Raw genomic sequence first — 18,016 nt, forward strand, 5'->3', positions numbered from 1 at the left:
CCACATGGTTCAGCCTTGGCGTTTCAGAGGGTATGGTCCTATCGTCTGCAGAGGACTTAGTGCGCCAACTCCACGCAGGTCAGCATTATGATCACTCTCATCGTTACTCATGGTCTGCTGCTATCGATCATCCATTCACACACGCTGTCATTCGATGCAGCTGCCCCACGACCTCGAAGGAGAAATTGCGGTCACTGTGAATCCGCACACGAACACCTGCGTTCAGGGGTAAGACACATTCGTCATCAATGGTCATTGCATTCAACGCCGCATCACCCGCACATGCGGATTTAAATGGTCTTTCTCGGGTATACGCCTACCGAAATACCAACGCGTCTGCGGCGAGTGCCTTCGTTCACACAAGGCTAAGTTAATCCCGTTTGTAGTTCAGGTACTGGGTTATCGGAGATAGAGCTGAGAATCACACGTCAGGTGGTTAGGGGTATGTGTATATTGTAAGCTCGTATAGGATTGGCTTGGCTCGATAACGAGACGTGGGTAGTTGGCCAATGACAGTTCATTGACAGTTTGCGTAGACCTTGCCATCCGTGGACACCCGATGATAGAACGACATGCCCCCAAGTCCAGGCTCGATACCCGGCGGTCCCATTTGCGAATCGACCACTCGATGTAGCGTGTCAATCCATAGATTGCGAACTGCGAATTGCGAATTGGGTGAAGGGTTCAGAGCGCTTTGATAGATATCAATCGTTCGTGGTCTATGATGCACGTGCATAGCGTACTTGTCATTCAGCTGTTACTTACCTGTTGGGTGTCATTCATCTAAGTAGTTCCCCTTCGGACATGGCATCGTTGAAAGATGGTGATATTATATGACACTGACAGAAATAGGATTGCGGCATCTTCGCTCCGATAAGATATATAATGGGCCCGCGGATGAAGTATATCTAATCTAATCAGCTGCGATAATGACACCCAAGTACGTACATTGTATTGCAACATTTCGCAACCCCCCTCTCCCAATGCGAAAAAAATACGACCATACGTATGTATCCCCACAAGGAGGTTGCATCGTCTCTCATTACGTAGAGAACTCCATTTATTCCACCTGTGCGAACGATGGCGTACGATGACAGACTTCCAAGCTTCCAGCTTCCAAACGTTTATCACGCACCCATCCTTTCACATCAATCAATAGGTGAATGGACAATCATAGCAACTGTCAACGAACGATGACTGAATTGTCCAGCGGTATCCCCTTCTGTTCTGCATTATGCCGGATGCCCAGAATAGGATACTGATTTCATTATCTTGCTCGGTGATAACCTTGAGATAATTTGCTTTTTGGTGGAGCGAGAACGAGCCTCATGGATTCAACGACGGATATAGACCTTTGGTAGGTCAAGCATCAAGTAATGGACGGCAGCGGTATGTATGTATAGACTATGGAAATGTGGCAGAGCAATAATGACTTACCCTTGCTGCTAAGGAACGAGATTTGACTAAACTAGCGTCCGTTACATGACATCCGGGCCTCTGGACGGTTATGTAGTCTTCAATTTCCGCGGACGCACAAGTGATACACCGCGAGCATCAATGATTCGATGGTGCGTGTAGGGGGAAAAGAGTTGCGTCACCATCGCCCTCCCTTGCCTTTCCCTGCAATGTTCGCCACATCGCCGTGTAGTGCTCCAACGTACTTACCAAAGCCAAGACCTACCAGTTGGCACTGTCCAGGACGTCGTCCACTGCCTGGGAAGAAACATGCTCGTGCATACCTGCATGGGACCGAGATCGCGTTATAGCAGCTTCACGTTTCCTAAACCCATCCGGGCATTGGATGTAAGACTCACAGGTTCTAACCTCCCAAGACGTAATGGAAAATTACAAAGGCGTGTTCACGGGTCTCGGTCACTACAAACGCGATGCGGATATCTGAAACTGTTTGCGTAGTTAATCTTGTACCGCCTCTGGTCCACGATGAGATGTGTAGATTATTGGTACACATGGACGGAAGAGCATCTAGACATGCTGATATGGATGAGTTGCGACGAGGGCAATAGAAGCCATGTCAATTGCCGTTGTGATTCGTCCCTCCGTGGTCATAAACGCCGCGCAATTGCATTATTGAGATGCGGTGCGCAAGAAAAAGCAAGCACGAAGGCCAGCTGGAGACCTCATGCTAACATGAAACTCCTGTTCGGTTAATTGGCCACAGGGGTTTGCAGCTCTACAGGTTTGATGGACATACCGTAAATGTGGGTGACTCTTACTAAATGATCAACACGATGGTTTCATTTACCTTTGATAGTGGCGCGAAAACCCACCATAGGATACGGTGAGCAGGGAGACGCTGGTCTTTCAACCACTGTGCAACGCCAGCGTTCTGGCTTCTTTGAAGCTGTGCGATATCATATCCGATGGGATTCTCTTGGGTGTCCCAACGAGGGCTCAGATCGTTCAGTTTGGATCTAGAAGCGTGCCTTTTGCCAAAAAGTTCAGTTCCTCTGATCAAATTCACGTAGCTTAGCGTTCAGTGTTGATGCTTGATAGAACGCTGGCTACTCCGTGGCGGATCAATATTAATGATGGTGCTCCCGAATCTGCACCAAGTTCGGTAAGAACATCGAAAATCCAATTAACAGTAGCACAAAATTGTCAGGCCATACCTTGATCTTGTGTGTGACAAGTAGATTGACCTGCGACGGCTTTGACCTAGTGCAAATGCTCCTCGATCCCTGTGGCGCCATACACTTTTTTTGCCACTCCGACGTGGCACGCCGACCCAAGCTACTCGTCTCTTCGCAATCACCAGCCTGGTTACCGCAAAAAAAGGACGTAAAATAATACGAGGTGCTCTTCATGCATGTCCGTTCTTGTGGTCGCGTTTTTGCTGCCACTTTTAATCGACCCACGTTACTATTCCATTTAGTCTCACGTTCGTGGCTTTCCCATCCCAACTTCACTGGCTCCGGGTTGGCGCCACTCCCGAGCTTTAGCAGATTTTTTTTCAGCCCGGTCAATCTCGTCTATCGGACCTCGGAGGCTAGCTCGTTCCGAATCCTAGGACGATTTCCCAGTACTCCATCCTTCCACGTTTTGGCAGACGTAAGTGATTATCCGTCTATCCTTACGGTAAGATACCACAATCATGCATCAGTTCAATATCTCAAAATCCCGTTGTTCTCAATCCAGGCCTGGAGGGGAAGTAAATATTTTTATGATTTAGGTATTGGCAATATCCCAGCCTCGTGATCGGATCCGCTGTTCACTGCCCACCGGCTCCACCGTTCCACACCATGACAAGTGGCTCCACGACGTCCAACTCATCTGGTTCACAGTGACAACCTTGAGCAGATCTTCTCACTTCATTATTTATCATCACCATCTTTGTGGACCCGGCTTATACCACTCTGTTCTTCTATCCCCAGATGATCTAGGGCATGTCGTTACGCACCAATCAAGGGTTTTGGCATGCTGCTTTTGCCCATCCTTAATTTATTTGCCCTGACTCCCCGGAGCCCACACGTCTGGCCCATGAGACACTGGCCTCCATGGACGTGCATGCCAGTTATCCGCCGCCTGGAGTTTTCTCTATGCTTCTTACCTAAGATCCTGCGACACAGGTTACAAACCCTCCGACGTTGTTGGGAGATCATGGTTCACCGGAAATCACTTTGGAGGCGGGCGGCTGCTTCGCACTTCCCGATAGGTGCCTACTTTACTGCATGGTTTTGGATTCTCACAGCTTCGAGGGTCAAGTCCCAGCCAACCGTCCTGGTCGAAGCCAAATCTATTTGGGCAGACACCAGTTTTTGGATGCCTTCTGCAATGTTAAGCAACACCCTTTTCCATGTTTACTCCTAACGATTGTCTATTACTTCGTGATAGGTCTCCCCGAATGTGGGTACTAGTTAATACATGTGACACATGCTTCCATTTTTCGACTACATTATGCTCCTGGCGCTCGCTATCCTGCATGGCGACAACTTTTGGTACAAGTGATTTCTTGTCAACGTCAGCAACTTCTCCAGCGACATCTGGCGGAAATGCATAGCAGGTACGTGCTTGTTCTATAATTCGGCTGAATGAGACCCCTTTCGACTGCATGCTCTAACCTCTCACCCCCTTTCTGTCGCGATCATCTTCTGTCCATCTTGAGTATTTCTTGTAAGTCGGCGACTCACGCCCTGTTAGCCAGTCCACGTTTCAGCAACGTACTGAACCATGATCGTTGTACTACTGACCCAATTTGTGCCTTTTATGTGGCAGGTCATGTTTCCTGTTAGACCTGAAATGCCAGAAGTCATTAGCCGGAAACAACACCAGGTTTTGTGCTACTATATGAAATACCTGGCTTTAGGTGGCGGCGATATGCTGTTTGATTCTGCGGTTGCTTGGATGACAGCGAAGGCACCCATAGCAAGATAATATCGTTGGGGCAGGTCTTCAAAGAGAACCGGGTTCTCAGTTCACGAAACCCAACGAGGTAAGTGTTAAGAAGGTTGGGTGGACTGGAGGTTTTTACCCTATTTTGCGCGCACACAGGCAGCCTCATCGTTGCACCACTGGCATTTATACCCTTAAATAACGTTCTGGTCGTCATTTTTGATTCTACTGAAGCCCTCCATGAGAGCCTACGGACGTACTAATCGAAATTGGAGTGGCTGGAGGTCGGCACACTAGTGGCGTACTTAAGTTACGTAATACATGGAGGGCTGCCATATTAATGTCACACGAGATCCGCAGAAGCGAAACCTGTTTTTCTAGTCTCCATGAACGGGAGACAAATATGTCTCTTGGGGAGCTGCAGAGGCTGCCCTGATTTTGTGAGTATAGTTATACCTCCAGTCTTAACAGGTTGAACGTACAACATCCGTGACGCTTGTGCATATTTCTGACTGCCAGAAGACAAAGCAAGACTTGAAGCTTGAACCTACGCGTCCAGCGTGCAGTGTCCTTCTCGAGCCTAAACTTCCTCCATGCGTATTCGTCCTTCCGGAACTCCAACCGAGGCTCACAATTTGTGAATAGTCAAGTGTCTCTGAGACAAGACACCGTAGGCTATGAACGATCGGGATTTTTTAACGGAAGGTACGACGAGAAGGTGCGGTTGGATACAGCCAAGAAAAGCAACGGTCTAGTCAAGCACTGGCCCAATTTCGATCAGTGGAGGATATCGAAAGTATATACCACGAACACTTACCGTTCCGGAATGGATGGTTCGAGGACATTGACCATCAATCACCCTTTATACCGGTCTGGGTAAAGGAATCTCCCTTAGTCAAAGGATTCCACTCCGTCGCGAGATGGTACCCCGCCAGTAAGTTGGAGCCATGGATGTACGTAGAACTCCGGAAGGTAACGAGAAAACATCCGGTGTTCACAGCAGAAAGGTTAACCGCGAGGATAATCCAATATTACAGTAATGCTCTCCCCGAAGAAAATCGCGACCTCCACAATATTCGGCAGACCTCTCATTACGAGGTCACATTCAACAAACCGTAGGCTTCGATGAGAGCAAAGCATCGTGGTTGAGTTGATAGTGCGTATAGGAATTGACATAGGACCCGTAGCGCTACCCGTGGTTGTTTTTATACCAGGTCAGAGCAACGAAGAATACAATATACTTTCTCACAATGCATAGCGTAGGGCCAGCAGACACTGACATCTGGTACTGCCAAAATCTAATAATGGGAAGGGACAGCTATGCATTACGAGAAAGTGTACCGTGCGCGGTTTCCCATTGACCTTTCTCTAGCTTGGCATGGGACGCTATAGTGACATGTTTCGAACTGAGCACAGCTCTCCACAGCTTTTCGTCAGCGCTGATCTAAAGTTCCAGATCTCGCTACTATCGTGGGACAGCACCTGCAAAATGGCTTACAGCCAGTAACACCACAATTAAGATATATTTAACGCTGGAGTCTTGTAGAGTAGAGTGTATTTATGTAGATTGTATACTTAGATACAAGACAAAGTGGTTGTGGAAGCCGTGAAACATAAAACATTGTCAGCCATCAGGGGAATTTACATGGTCCTAGGCACTTGTAGCAGTGCTTTGGTCTGATCTACTACATGAGGCTGTACAATTCTTTCAGGAAATGTGCACTAGGTTCTGATCTACATGCAGATACTTAAGTTTACGGTTAGAGGGAGAAGGGTATGCTATTCTAGGTATATGTAGGGCGTCACGCTAGTGGCATCGTTCATGCTCCGATTCGGCAGCAGTCGTTTACCCTGCCGATTTCAAACGCAGATTATCGGACTTTGCAAACTTTACCCTCGGCTGACGTGCCGTATGTGACAATCCGTGACAAAATTGTGCCTCCGGTGGCATTTTTGACCGTTCAGATTGTGTTCTCTCCGCCGCACTCAATTCGTCACTTATTGTAAAACTCAACACGGATGTAGCTTAGATCTCATTCTACCAAGTAAAAAAAATTCGAGATTTGAATGTTGAATTGTTGTGAAGTCAATATTTCGCAGAAGTTTTGCATCTGCCATCCAATGGTAGTATGTGACAACGGGCCGAGACAATTGGCCCATTGCAGTTGTTACTTCGACTTCAGCACTCCAAACGCCCAGAATTTGCCAGCATGTATCGAAAATTGTTGGAAAGCGCGGATATAGTACAAACTATGAAATCCGAGAGGCGAAACTGCCTCATTTTGGGTCAAGCAATGTGAGACTCCCTGGCAACGTAGCGTGTATCCTCGGTAGTACTACGCAGCGAAAAACGGTTAAAAAGCGCGAAAGATAAATGGTATGGAAAGGAAGTGGTTTCTTTTTGTTCATTTGGTTGCGGTTGAGAGGTAGATACCCATGTCAAATTCACACCTTCACTGAGCTTTTGGTCTCAGTGAAGGGTGGAGGACCAGTTCGTGCAGAGCTTTGCCTGCTGGTACCTGGAAATGAAAGGCACAGTCAGGGGGGAGGCGACTAACCAGTGACATCCTGCAGTCGCACCATGGGATACACGTGCTCGTTCCTCTCAACAATACACTCCATGAGGACAGGTTTCGACCCGTCATACTCCAGGAATTCCTTCATCTTCTCTGGGAGCTCCTCCGTGCTGCTGCACCGAATAGCATGTACACCCATCGCCTTGGCAAGGAGGACAAAATCAGGATTTGTCATTCTTGTGTGGGAGTACCGAGCGTCATAGAACAGGTCTGGAGGGTACGATGAGCGTTCCAGCCACCCAATAGCGTTTAAGCGATAACGTACCCTGCCATTGCAGTACCATTCCTTGGAATTCATTATTCAACACAAGAACCTTAACTCCAATATCAAACTGCGAGGCCGTCGCAAGCTCCATTGCCGTCATACTGAATGAAGCATCTCCATCAATATCAACCACAAGTCTTGTTCGGGGCGGCTACCTTCGCGCCAATTGCGGCAGGCAGCCCAAAGCCCATTGTCTAATATCAATGAGCGTCAGAGAAAAAAACGCACAACAACAATAATTGCATACACCGAGACCTCCAGAAGTGACCATTGAACGTGGAGTTTTCCACCGAAAATGTTGCGCAGCCCACATTTGATGTTGGCCAACACCAGTGGACACGACGACCTCCTCCTTCCTGTGGGCCGTCTGTTTATCCAACTCCTCGATGACAGCCTGTGGCTTCATCCGACCATCGGATCCTGATGCAGAGTTCACGTACGTAAAGGGATACTTCTCCTTCCACTGTTTGATATCTGTGAACCAGTCCGTACGGGGCGATGACCGAATCAAGGGCACAAGGGCAGACATATTCGATACGACGTCACCAAGGATAGGAATAGACGCTTCGACGACCTTGTTGATATTTTTGGGCTGAATCTCGAAATGGATTATGCCTCCTCGTCCTTGAGCTGCTGCTGCACGAGCGGCAGGGGCAAAAGTATCGATCTTTCCTGTAACACGGTCGTCGAACCGTGCACCCAATGCAATGATCAAGTCTGCGCTTTGCATAGCAAGGTTCGCATACGCTGAGCCATGCATACCGAGCATATGCAAGCTCCTTTCGTTGGTCTCGTCGAATGCACCTAGACCTTGCAATGTCGTCGTCACCGGGATATTACCCTGCTCTGCCAGTTGAGCCAGCAGCTTGGGACCAAAAGGCGACGAGAGGACACCGTTGCCGGCGTAGATAATGGGCCGCTGTGACTGATTGATCAGACTGGCGGCTTGCTGGATAAGGACCATATCGGTGGGCGAGGTCACAGCCTGCAATGGATTAGAAGGAAGGGTATGAAGGCCAGGGGTTGTCGCCTTGTATGGCAGCGGAGTGCGCAGGATACCCGCTGTGACATCTTTTGGTAGATCTACAAGAACAGGACCCGGGCGTCCTGACATGACGATTTTGAATGCTTCATTTATGCGTCTGGGTAGCTCCGTGATGTCCTTGACCATAACGTTCCATTTTGTGCAACTCCGCGAAATGCCGACGACATCAGCTTCTTGAAAAGCGTCAGAACCGATGGCTGACGTGGCGACCTGACCACAAAAGACAACGAGGGGGACACCAGTCAGACAAGGCATCCTGCATCGGCGTCACGACGTTTGTTGCGCCAGGGACCTGACGTGACGAGGACGACACCGGGCTTTCCGGATACACGTGCGTACCCTTCGGCCATATGACCGGCACCTTGTTCGTGGCGTGGTAATATGAAGTCAAAATGCTTAGAGTTGTAGATAGCATCGAACACAGGGAGAATAGCACCCCCTGGGTACCCGAAGATGTGCTTCACTCCATGTCGAAGCATCATTTCGTGAAAGATCTCGCCGCCTGACATCCCTACGAACGAGTGGTCAAGAGCTGCGTGTATTTGAGATTCCAGCAACGGCAAGGCCCCGCTGCTAGGTGGCAACTGTTGAAAACCTGGTGCCGGCTCGGGTCGACTGGAAGGAAATGTTAGCTCTCTGATCGTACAACCGAAAGTAGATCATATGTACGCAGCGGCAGCGGGGATAGCACCTCGCACGGAGGATCTGCTGATTTGTCTGGCATGGTCTCTCACTCTGGCTTTGGCATCTACGATCGAGTTTGAAGAGACGGTCGACCTTGAGCGAATGAAGCAGGCATTCGCTGCAGATTTTTGTGCACCCCGTGCACGCAGAGCACTAGGCAACGACATGAAAGCTTGCAGGTAAAGTTAGCTAGAGAGGGAGATCAACTCCAGGCTTCTGAAGTTAAGTGGAGTCAAATTGATGGTGACTCGATCGGTCCACGCCACGCCACAACAAATTTGCTTACCGACAAGTCCGACAGCCTTCTCTCCAGCCCAAGTACGCAAGTACTACTATGCTAGGTATACTATACAAACACCACAAGACCCCCTACTATCATCGAAATGCCGGAGAAGCATACAGGGTGTTGTATTCGAGGGAGCAGGGTTACGTCTCCGCGATTGTTGGTACCCAGATTGCTGTCAGACCGCTTCGCCGTAATAGCTCAGGAGAAATGTTGTGGGTGCCCTGCATCGCAAATAACAAGTATCAAGTGCATGCCGGTCATAAGTTCTGGGTGCACGGAAGTCTCGTTTCCCCACTCGTCTCAAGTATAAGCTAGCTTCCGAGAAGAGCAGAACTTACTATCCGAAGCCAAATATGAGGCAGGTTCTTAGTAAGAAACAAGTTTGCAAACCGTTGGGTTCAGGCCCGCCGCATTCATTTCACGGTTGACTCCACTGAAACACGAAGCGCTCTGAGGATATCAGATATCTGGCTTCAGGCGGACTATGTATCGAAGTCTTCGATCAGCGTAATAGCCGTACAACAACAATCATCCGTTGGAGCGTATTGAGGGACAGCAATACAAAGTAATTTGAGTACATGCCTTTACAGCAAATTCATTTTGGATCCTTCTCAGAATGCTGTGCTAGTGCGAATCGTTATACTGCTTTTGTTGAGGCTGCGAACATTCCCATGCACAGGAAGAATAATTCACCACGGCGGAAACACCAAACAATCGGCTTCAATGGATCACGGACAAGTACTGAGTGCAATTACTAGAAGGGTACACCGACGTCAAGAACTTGGGAGTCCTATGGAACAGGCGCAGTAGCGTAGCAAACAACATAGGATAACAAAAAGGCTCTACGCACGAACCGGGACACCTTCGACGAAACGCCAAGCATTTTGAGTTACAGACATTTCGATCTCATCACTGGACGGATCAGGTCAACGGAGGTCGCAGTGAAGCCACGGATTGTATTAGCTGGAATTACAGCAGGGGGGCCCGACGGAAATATTACTTGACCTATGCGCGACTTTCTGAGCAGCGCTCGCTGCCACGACTATGCCATTAAACCTACCATCAGCTGGTACCAGATCGGATGTAATGGAATGAATGACCGCGGTGAACGGGAACTAGTGTTTTGTCAGATCCAGGCAGTCATATTCACGTACAGAGTGGAAGTAAGGCGAGTACGGCGTGTTTAAGCGGCTGAATGGCGATATAGGTTATGGCAGACGTTGCGACCAGACGCGTGTCCAGCATTGAGAGCTAAGATCGACCAGCCTTAGCGCCAAAAACGAGGGATCTACATTATGCCTAAGCAAAAACACGCGCAACATCAGAGTACGGCTCGTAACCATGGAGAACTGGTTCGAATTCTCTACGAGGAACCGGCGAGAGGGATCCTCCTTTTCTCTGACATCGTGAAGAGATGGCCTCCGGGTTGGGGACGGCTACTCAGGAGCAAATAATCCACCTGAACCAGAGGCCATTCTCCTCAGAGCACATGACGTTGCTAGTATAATAGAGGATCACAGCTTTCCTATTGGGGTCTACGGAACATCGACCGTTGGCTTGCGAATGTGAGTTTCGGGAGGCAGCGATAGCTCATCGAATCGAAGGGCCTTTCAGGTTGACCCTGCCGTAGTCATCCTTTACTACAGCAAACCTGGCATTTTCGTATAGCGTCCTGTCGCAAAACTGAAGTCTGCTGTCTGTGTTAAAGATGTTCACGTATCTTCCATCATGTGTCCGCGGGGCAATGGTACCAGAGAGATGGAACGCGCTGTACGTGAGTGAGCACCTGTTGGAGGCGAAAGGCCCACTTAGAAGGGGATGAAAACGACTGTTGGCTGGTCACTCATGCCATGGTCCGACAATTCAAACCACTGGCAGTGATATGAATTCACGTGACTTTATAAATGTGATCAGGCGTGTGCGCTCTCCCGTTTCGGTTGACCATGATTTCGGTAAGGGCACGAGCAAGACGACTCTTGGACTTGTAGCTGATACATTTGCAAGGCATTTTTTATCTTCAATCAAAAAGGAGAGGCAAGTCTTTGTTCCGCGTTTCATTGAAATTGTCATTCATTCCGGTGAGCAGGTCCTCATATCTCGTCTATATCGGACAGACTTCAAGTCAGTTCTCCACCTCCACCCCTTCTCACCACCTCATGATTGGAATCTAGGCGCTCCATTGCAGATGTCTTTCGTATTCAGGTTATATCAAATAGCGACGTGCGATCACCCATCATCACGTTGGGTTCCACCAGCTTCTTTCACGTCCGGGTGAACAATCTCTATGTAGTTGCAGTCACCAAGTGAAGCGCCAGAAAACCGTCCCTATTTGACGCTCATATGTCCCTTAGAACTAACGCCAATGCTGCGCTCGTATTCGAGTACTGCTATCGTTTGATATCCATCGCAAAGTCGTATTTCGGCAAGGTAGACGAGGAGGCTGTCAAGAACAACTTCGTGCTGATCTACGAGCTCATTGATGGTGTGTGCCTCATGTAAAGGGACGCGATAGCTTACTGATGCACATGATAGAAATTAACGACTTTGGATATCCTCAAAACAGCGAGACAGATACTCTTAAGTCATACATCACGACAGAGAGCATAATGTCAAGTGCATACGCGGCGGTAATGCTCGTCCTGCGTCTCGCTAGTCCATACTAATCGAGCTATTAGGAGGAGTCCTCAAAGATAACCACACAAGCAACCGGTGCAACCAGCTGGCGGCGTGGCGAGGTCAAGTATAAGAAGAACGAGGCATTTGTGGATGTCGTAGAAACAGTAAATCTCAGCATGAGTGCGAAAGGTCCGTACCCGAATCGGCGAGCTGAGTCAGGTCGTTGATATTCCTTTAGGCACCGCCCTTCGTGCAGATGTCGACGGACACATCCAAATGCGTGCATACTTATCCGGAACACCTGAATGCAAGTTTGGTCTCAATGATAAGCTTGTCATCGACAAGAACGAGAGAGGTGCCAGTGATGCCGTGGAACTTGATGATTGTCGCTTCCACCAGTGCGTCCGGCTGAACGAGTTTGACGCGACCCGTACAATCAGCTTTATCCCGCCGGATGGCGAGTTCGAGCTAATGAGGTAAGCGACTTGACGCTCGTCTCTTCTATACTGAACATCTTCTCTGAGGTATCGGTGTACGTCGAACGTGAAGCTTCCGTTGCGCATCATTCCAACCGTAAATGAGATCGGCACGACGCAAGTGTCATACACGGTGTCTGTGAAAGGGAACTTTGGTACTAAGCTGTCAGCGACCAATGTCGTACTGAAGATACCTACACCTCTAAATACGACGACGGTGGATTGCAAGGTAGCAAGCGGTAAAGCCAAGTATGTTCCTGCAGAGAATATCGTTGTATGGAAGTGAGTTGTCAGGTTTCGAGAGACGCATTAGTTCTGAGCTCCGTTTCTCTCCCCCAGGATTCCACGAATACAAGGCGGCCAGGAATGCACATTTACGGCCACGGCTGATCTGACTTCTACTACTGTTCGACAAGTGTGGGCGCGGCCCCCAATCGATGTCGACTTCCAAGTGCTGATGTTCACCGCGTCTGGCCTGATCGTCCGGTTCCTCAAGGTGTTCGAGAAGAACAACTACCACAGTATCAAATGGGTGCGGTATCTCACTAAAGCGAGCGGGAGCTACCAGATTCGGGTAAGCCTCGGTTGCCTGATAGGGTTCTAAGACTGACCTAGAGTAGTTCTGAGGACTCTGAGGCATTCGTGGGTTGGGTAGTTGTTTTTCCCACGTGTTACCTTACAGACTTTTTTCTTAATGATATACCTTTCTTCTTTGGGGGGACGCCGGATGTTTCTGTGTGATACATTGAGAGTAGGCAGTTCCTGATCGCAGATGTCCAATCTAGGCATCTCGCCTAAACACTACATAGCACTCTGTCGTAAGTCGCGCCTAGCCCCAGGCCGAGTGGCCTAACAAACAGACTTGTCTCTCTTCGTTCCATCCAAGAAACTGTCTCCATGTTTTGGAGGTAGTTTACCGCCTTTTCAGAGATATCGTAGTCCTGAACAAAAATTTTCATACAGGTTCGGGTTCCACAATGTGTCGGCTATCGACAGCCTACTAGACAAGGAGGACGTCTCACTTGAGGCGATTTTGGACGAGGACGATCTACTACAGGAATGCAAGGCTCAGAACACGAGGCTTATCGACTACTTTCAGCGTACAGATGTTCTCAAGCGTCTGTTGGGTTATGTCACTGGACAGATTGAGGGTCATGAAGAGAGGGGACGCTTCAAGTACGTGACCAATTCTAGCGCCCGTTCATCTCGCGTTTGACTGCGGTCACAAGATATCCTTACGTTGCCACGGAAGTGCTCTGTAGTGAAATTTGGTCCGTCGTTGAGACTTGTGTTAATAATGCCGACGAGCTGCTGGCACCCTTCTGGGAGATTGTCCTCGACAAGTCACCAGAAGACATGAAGACTGAAATGGTCATGGCGTCCCACTTCGCCAAGGTAAACTCTGTCTTCCTCACAAAAAAGCCCGCAGATGTAAGTGGTCTGCGTTATTCTTCTATGCTGTCGCGCACGAGACACATCAATATCCAGATGCTTGCCTTCATCCAATCTCAACCGAATATTGTGGAGCGCTTACTTCACCATGTCGAGGCACCTTCCATAGTCGACTTGCTAGTTCGCATCGTCCAATTAGACGAGCAACCTGGAGGATCTGGTGTTCTAGAAGTATGCTCTTGTGACCTCTCGTGTCCATGTCTCACCTGACTTGTTACTCAGTGGTTGTCCAGCGAACAGCTCATGGGCCGCCTAATTGACCTCCTCTCACCTGCTCATAGCAGCGATGTTCATGCGGTAGTCTCAGAACTCATCAAAGGTATCATCTCTATGGCTGCACCTTCCCCGGGTGCTGGTTTAACCGACGGACTTCAAAATCTTCCCGCTTCAAATCGCTTCGCTCGTGAGCTCGCTCGAAGGGAAAGTATAGATACGTTAGTCGGCTATATTCTTTACGAATACAACGACCAATCGCCTACCGAACGATACGCCGGCGACGGGCAACATAGTGATCATGGCAACACCCTTGGCCACGACCTCCCAGACATCCATTCTGCTACTTCATCCGTCGTCCACTCGATATCTATAGTAATCGAGCTCATCCGGAAAAATAATTCAGACTATTTCGAACCATACCTCTTCCACACTCTACGGAATCGATTGATACAAGTCCAGCAGCAACTACATGGCTTCCGATAATGCACGGGAGACTTTGGAGAACGCAATGAACGAGATGGTTGACCGTATGGGTGTTGTTCATTTGGGTCCACTATTGGATGTCATGTCAGAACGGCTGCCTGACTTTCAACGGTATTTGCGGCAACCACGCTCCTCAGTGCGTTCATTTTGAATTGAAGTCGTTACTTATGGCTCACATTACCGGAGTAGCAAGGCCCAGTGCCCACGACAGTGGGTCTCATCCAGCCGCTGACGTTCGAACGGTATCGTATTTGCGAGCTTTACGCAGAACTTTTGCACTGTTCGAATATGTCTCTCCTGAACCGCTCATCAGAGCACGACTACCTGTATGACAACCAAGGTCGATTGCAAGGCGGTTTGTCGTCGTTGGAACAGCTAGCACGCGTAATTGCCATCGGATCTGGCGATGAGGCGGAGCAGGAGAATGAGGGCCCTCAAGATGAGGTTGAACCTGCGCTGGAGTTGCCCATCCATAATCCACGCGGCTCGTCGATGCTAGACTCAGATGACGACATGAGCGACGAACCGGGCAGTTCTGACGACGACGCCATGGAAGAAATCGTGATGGACGACATAGCGACGAAAGACACGCAGGCGGAGACTACTGAAGCACCCATAGAGTCTCCATCAATGCTGTCCTCTTCTCCAATTACGACCTCGTCAACATCTCCCGATCAAGGTGTACTTCGGCGGAGCCCAATTAGCGAAGGTTCTATCTCGAATAGCCCGGTGTCGAAAGCTTATTCCAACAATTCTCGTCGAAGTTCGAGGCGGATGACGAGGGATCTTGTCTCGGAAGTACCCGCAGGAGAGAGGATGAAACAGGTTTTCCTCCAGGAGTCCGTGCTCTCAGTACTACTGGTGAGTAGTTCACAGTAATTTTGCTTAATCGTTCTGACTTCTGCCGCTGCAGGACCTGTTCTTTGAGTTTCCGTGGAACAACTTTCTGCACAGCGTGGTCTACGATTTCATCCACCAGATACTTACCGGCAGAGTGGATGGTGGCTTGAATCGAGAATTGACCATAGCGCTCTTCCGAGATGCTCGACTGATGCATCGCATAGTTGAGGGGCAGAAGAAAAATGATGCGGAAAGGCAAGCTCTACCGTCTTGGTCTATTTGATTGCGCCGTGTAACGACGGCGTTTCAGCGTCAAACCCAAAGGTGTACGTTTGGGGTACATGGGCCACCTTACTCTCATGTCAGAAGACGTTATCACTGCACTAGAGCATTATCCCCTGGAGCTGCGGCTGATGATAGAGCGGCACGCGCCGCACCCCGATTGGTCTGAATACGTGACAGGCAGATACAATGAAACGAAGAAACGAGATACAAGCTTGCTTGGGGGTGGCAAACCTAATGTCAATGCTCCCCGACCCGGCACGCGATGGGCCGTCGACGAAGAAGATACTAAGTCTATGTCGACTGCCGGTCCAACGACGAACGGAAACTCAATGTTAAAGGGTGAATTTAGGCGAGCTGCCGCTGCAAAGCCCAGTCGGGAGACGAGTGCCGATTTCGGTCCAGCGCCAATAGACGAAGACGAGGACGACCACGGGACAGGACCGCCACAGGTGTGCTTAATATGTCTGCTTGTTCTTTATTATGTCTTAATTGCCGGGACCCCCCAGTTCGCGCGGTATCTGGCACAAGAGATGCACTCAGAATTTTTCTCTTCTGATGCAGACGACGATGAAGACGAAGAAGATGGCGGCTGGTTGGCACATTCTACATTTGACTTGGGAAAACCACCCCCAGCTCGCCGTCATCAAAACAACGCACAAATATCAGCATCTAGCGGCTTTGATGTTCGTATACTTTTTCTTGAATTTTTTTTTTAAACCGACAAACGCATCCAGGACGCCTTTTGTGCATCCTCCTCTGCGCCTCTCAGAGAAGCGCTCACCGATGATCCTTTCGGAGCCCATTATGATGAGGTCCTTACGATCCTCCTTAATTCTTACCGCTCCCGTATTGATTGATTTGCAGGACGACGCTTTTGGTCCCTTCTCTGATGCGGCTGGAACCCCGACATCAGAGCCTATCCAGTTTTCGACGTCGTTTTCGTCGCTGTCTTCAGGACGATTCGTTTGACTTCGGGGAATTCCACTCGGCAGACTCGGACAGTGTGAGAGATGGCGACCTTACTCCAACTGCCGGGAGCTGGACATTTGCTAGCGGTTCAGAAACCGAGGGCGATTCTGAGGGAGATGAGTTTGGCAACATGACTGGCGGCGTTTCGGAAAATGCCTTGCAGACGATATCACTGGAAGAGGTGAACGAACGGATCGATGATGTACGGAACAGTGGTTGGGATAGCTAATTGGCGAGGTTAGTGTAGTTAGGATGCGTGGCGTTTCACTGTCGCTGCAGGTATTTATACTGGGCGGAGGATAATGTTCTTAATTGTAGTGCCGATGAAGTTTAGTATATGCTCTATTTCACAGCGGACGTGTACAAATGGTGATGATGCAGCATTGGGATATAAAAGCATACCACAGCTATAATTTGAACAGGTAACCACCAGTTCTTGCGACCGCCGTAAAGTCGATGGCATCCAGGACCTTGCCGCTGGCATCAGCTACAGCGCATTCCACATTGTCGCCGGGTGCAACGGGCCCAACGCCTGAGGGAGTGCCTGTCAGGACAAGATCACCCTCCTGGGGGTTTGGGGTCAGTTAAGCTCTTAGAGATAAATGGCCATGTCTCTCACCTCCAGAGTCATAATAGAGGAAATGTGTTCGATCAGTTGAGGGATCCGGAAGATCATGTCGGCAGTGGTGCCATCTTGTTTGGTAATACCGTTGACCTGAAGCGCGAACCTGAAGACTATCTCTTAAACAACAATGTTCGACTAAGCTTACCTTCAGCGAGAGCCTAAGCTCATGAGGGTCCAAGACCGTCGACTTGGGAATGAATTTCCTGATAGTTATAAATGCTATGACAACTAGTATAGAGGAGATATACACGAACCCTATTGGCGTGAATGTATCAAATCCCTTTACGGCAGACCATGGAAGACCCTTCTTCTTGGCCTCCTCTTGCATGTTTCGAGCCGTCATATCAATGGCCAGTGCTAGCATAGAAGACACGAGCTTGTAAAAGTGACGTGCGTATATGGTCTACATATCAGCACATACCGTATCCAGCAATATGGGATTCAGCAGCTTCCTGAGAGATTTCCCTGCCACTTTTTCCTATAACGAGTCCAAGCTCGACTACGGGTCCAGTGTGAGCAGAGAAAAATGCCTCGGACATGTGCACGGCTCTGTAAGCGCACCCTCATGATGAGCAAGTATACCGCGTGGTATCTCGATGTTCCCTCCCGAGGAAACATAACTAGTGGTAGGCTTGAGGAAGAAGAACGGTTCCTTTGGTCTCGTATTGCCGAGCTCCTTGATGTGCTCAGAGTAGTTCCTTCCAATAGCCACAATCTGAAATGTGAATTGGGCTCCGCCAATGAAACATAATTCCAGCCTACCTTTCTCCCTTGTCGCGCGAATTGGGAGGCTATGGACGACATGGCCTACGCGTACAAACCAACTGCCTTTGTTCACTCTCTACACG

The 18,016-nt window shown here is 49.2% G+C and overlaps 4 protein-coding genes across 4 annotated transcripts; 2 read left to right on the forward strand and 2 right to left on the reverse strand.

Moving 5' to 3' along the window:
• Positions 1-6,325: 6,325 nt before the first annotated feature.
• Positions 6,326-9,189, reverse strand: F5J12DRAFT_808503 (uncharacterized protein). The gene is made up of 6 exons (XM_051744713.1): positions 8,906-9,189; positions 8,534-8,851; positions 7,439-8,492; positions 7,192-7,342; positions 6,931-7,136; positions 6,326-6,869 (listed from the first exon to the last, which is right to left on the reverse strand). The coding sequence occupies exons 1-6, from the start codon at positions 9,085-9,087 to the stop codon at positions 6,804-6,806; spliced, it is 1,977 nt and encodes a 658-aa protein (XP_051603925.1). The 5' UTR covers positions 9,088-9,189; the 3' UTR covers positions 6,326-6,803.
• A 1,947-nt stretch (positions 9,190-11,136) lies between these two features.
• Positions 11,137-13,025, forward strand: F5J12DRAFT_808510 (Mu homology domain-containing protein). The gene is made up of 11 exons (XM_051744714.1): positions 11,137-11,158; positions 11,211-11,240; positions 11,293-11,327; positions 11,378-11,509; positions 11,558-11,688; positions 11,739-11,833; positions 11,882-12,011; positions 12,061-12,298; positions 12,347-12,580; positions 12,638-12,872; positions 12,919-13,025. Exons 1-11 carry the CDS (start codon positions 11,150-11,152, stop codon positions 12,922-12,924), a joined length of 1,275 nt encoding a protein of 424 aa, XP_051603926.1. The 5' UTR covers positions 11,137-11,149; the 3' UTR covers positions 12,925-13,025.
• Positions 13,020-16,870, forward strand: F5J12DRAFT_808522 (SIT4 phosphatase-associated protein-domain-containing protein). Its single transcript, XM_051744715.1, has 13 exons — positions 13,020-13,206; positions 13,262-13,474; positions 13,528-13,729; positions 13,787-13,921; positions 13,973-14,419; positions 14,460-14,585; positions 14,639-15,310; positions 15,363-15,544; positions 15,600-16,023; positions 16,081-16,257; positions 16,309-16,386; positions 16,439-16,521; positions 16,577-16,870. The coding sequence occupies exons 1-13, from the start codon at positions 13,196-13,198 to the stop codon at positions 16,770-16,772; spliced, it is 2,946 nt and encodes a 981-aa protein (XP_051603927.1). The 5' UTR covers positions 13,020-13,195; the 3' UTR covers positions 16,773-16,870.
• Positions 16,871-18,016, reverse strand: F5J12DRAFT_808531 (uncharacterized protein). Its single transcript, XM_051744716.1, has 7 exons — positions 17,931-18,016; positions 17,730-17,883; positions 17,590-17,667; positions 17,423-17,525; positions 17,314-17,371; positions 17,163-17,258; positions 16,871-17,109 (listed from the first exon to the last, which is right to left on the reverse strand). Exons 1-7 carry the CDS (start codon positions 17,970-17,972, stop codon positions 16,951-16,953), a joined length of 690 nt encoding a protein of 229 aa, XP_051603928.1. The 5' UTR covers positions 17,973-18,016; the 3' UTR covers positions 16,871-16,950.

This window comes from Pisolithus orientalis (genome assembly GCF_024613125.1).
Source record: "Pisolithus orientalis strain OTSU chromosome Unknown F5J12scaffold_4, whole genome shotgun sequence".
Classification (NCBI taxonomy): Eukaryota; Fungi; Basidiomycota; class Agaricomycetes; order Boletales; family Pisolithaceae; genus Pisolithus; species Pisolithus orientalis.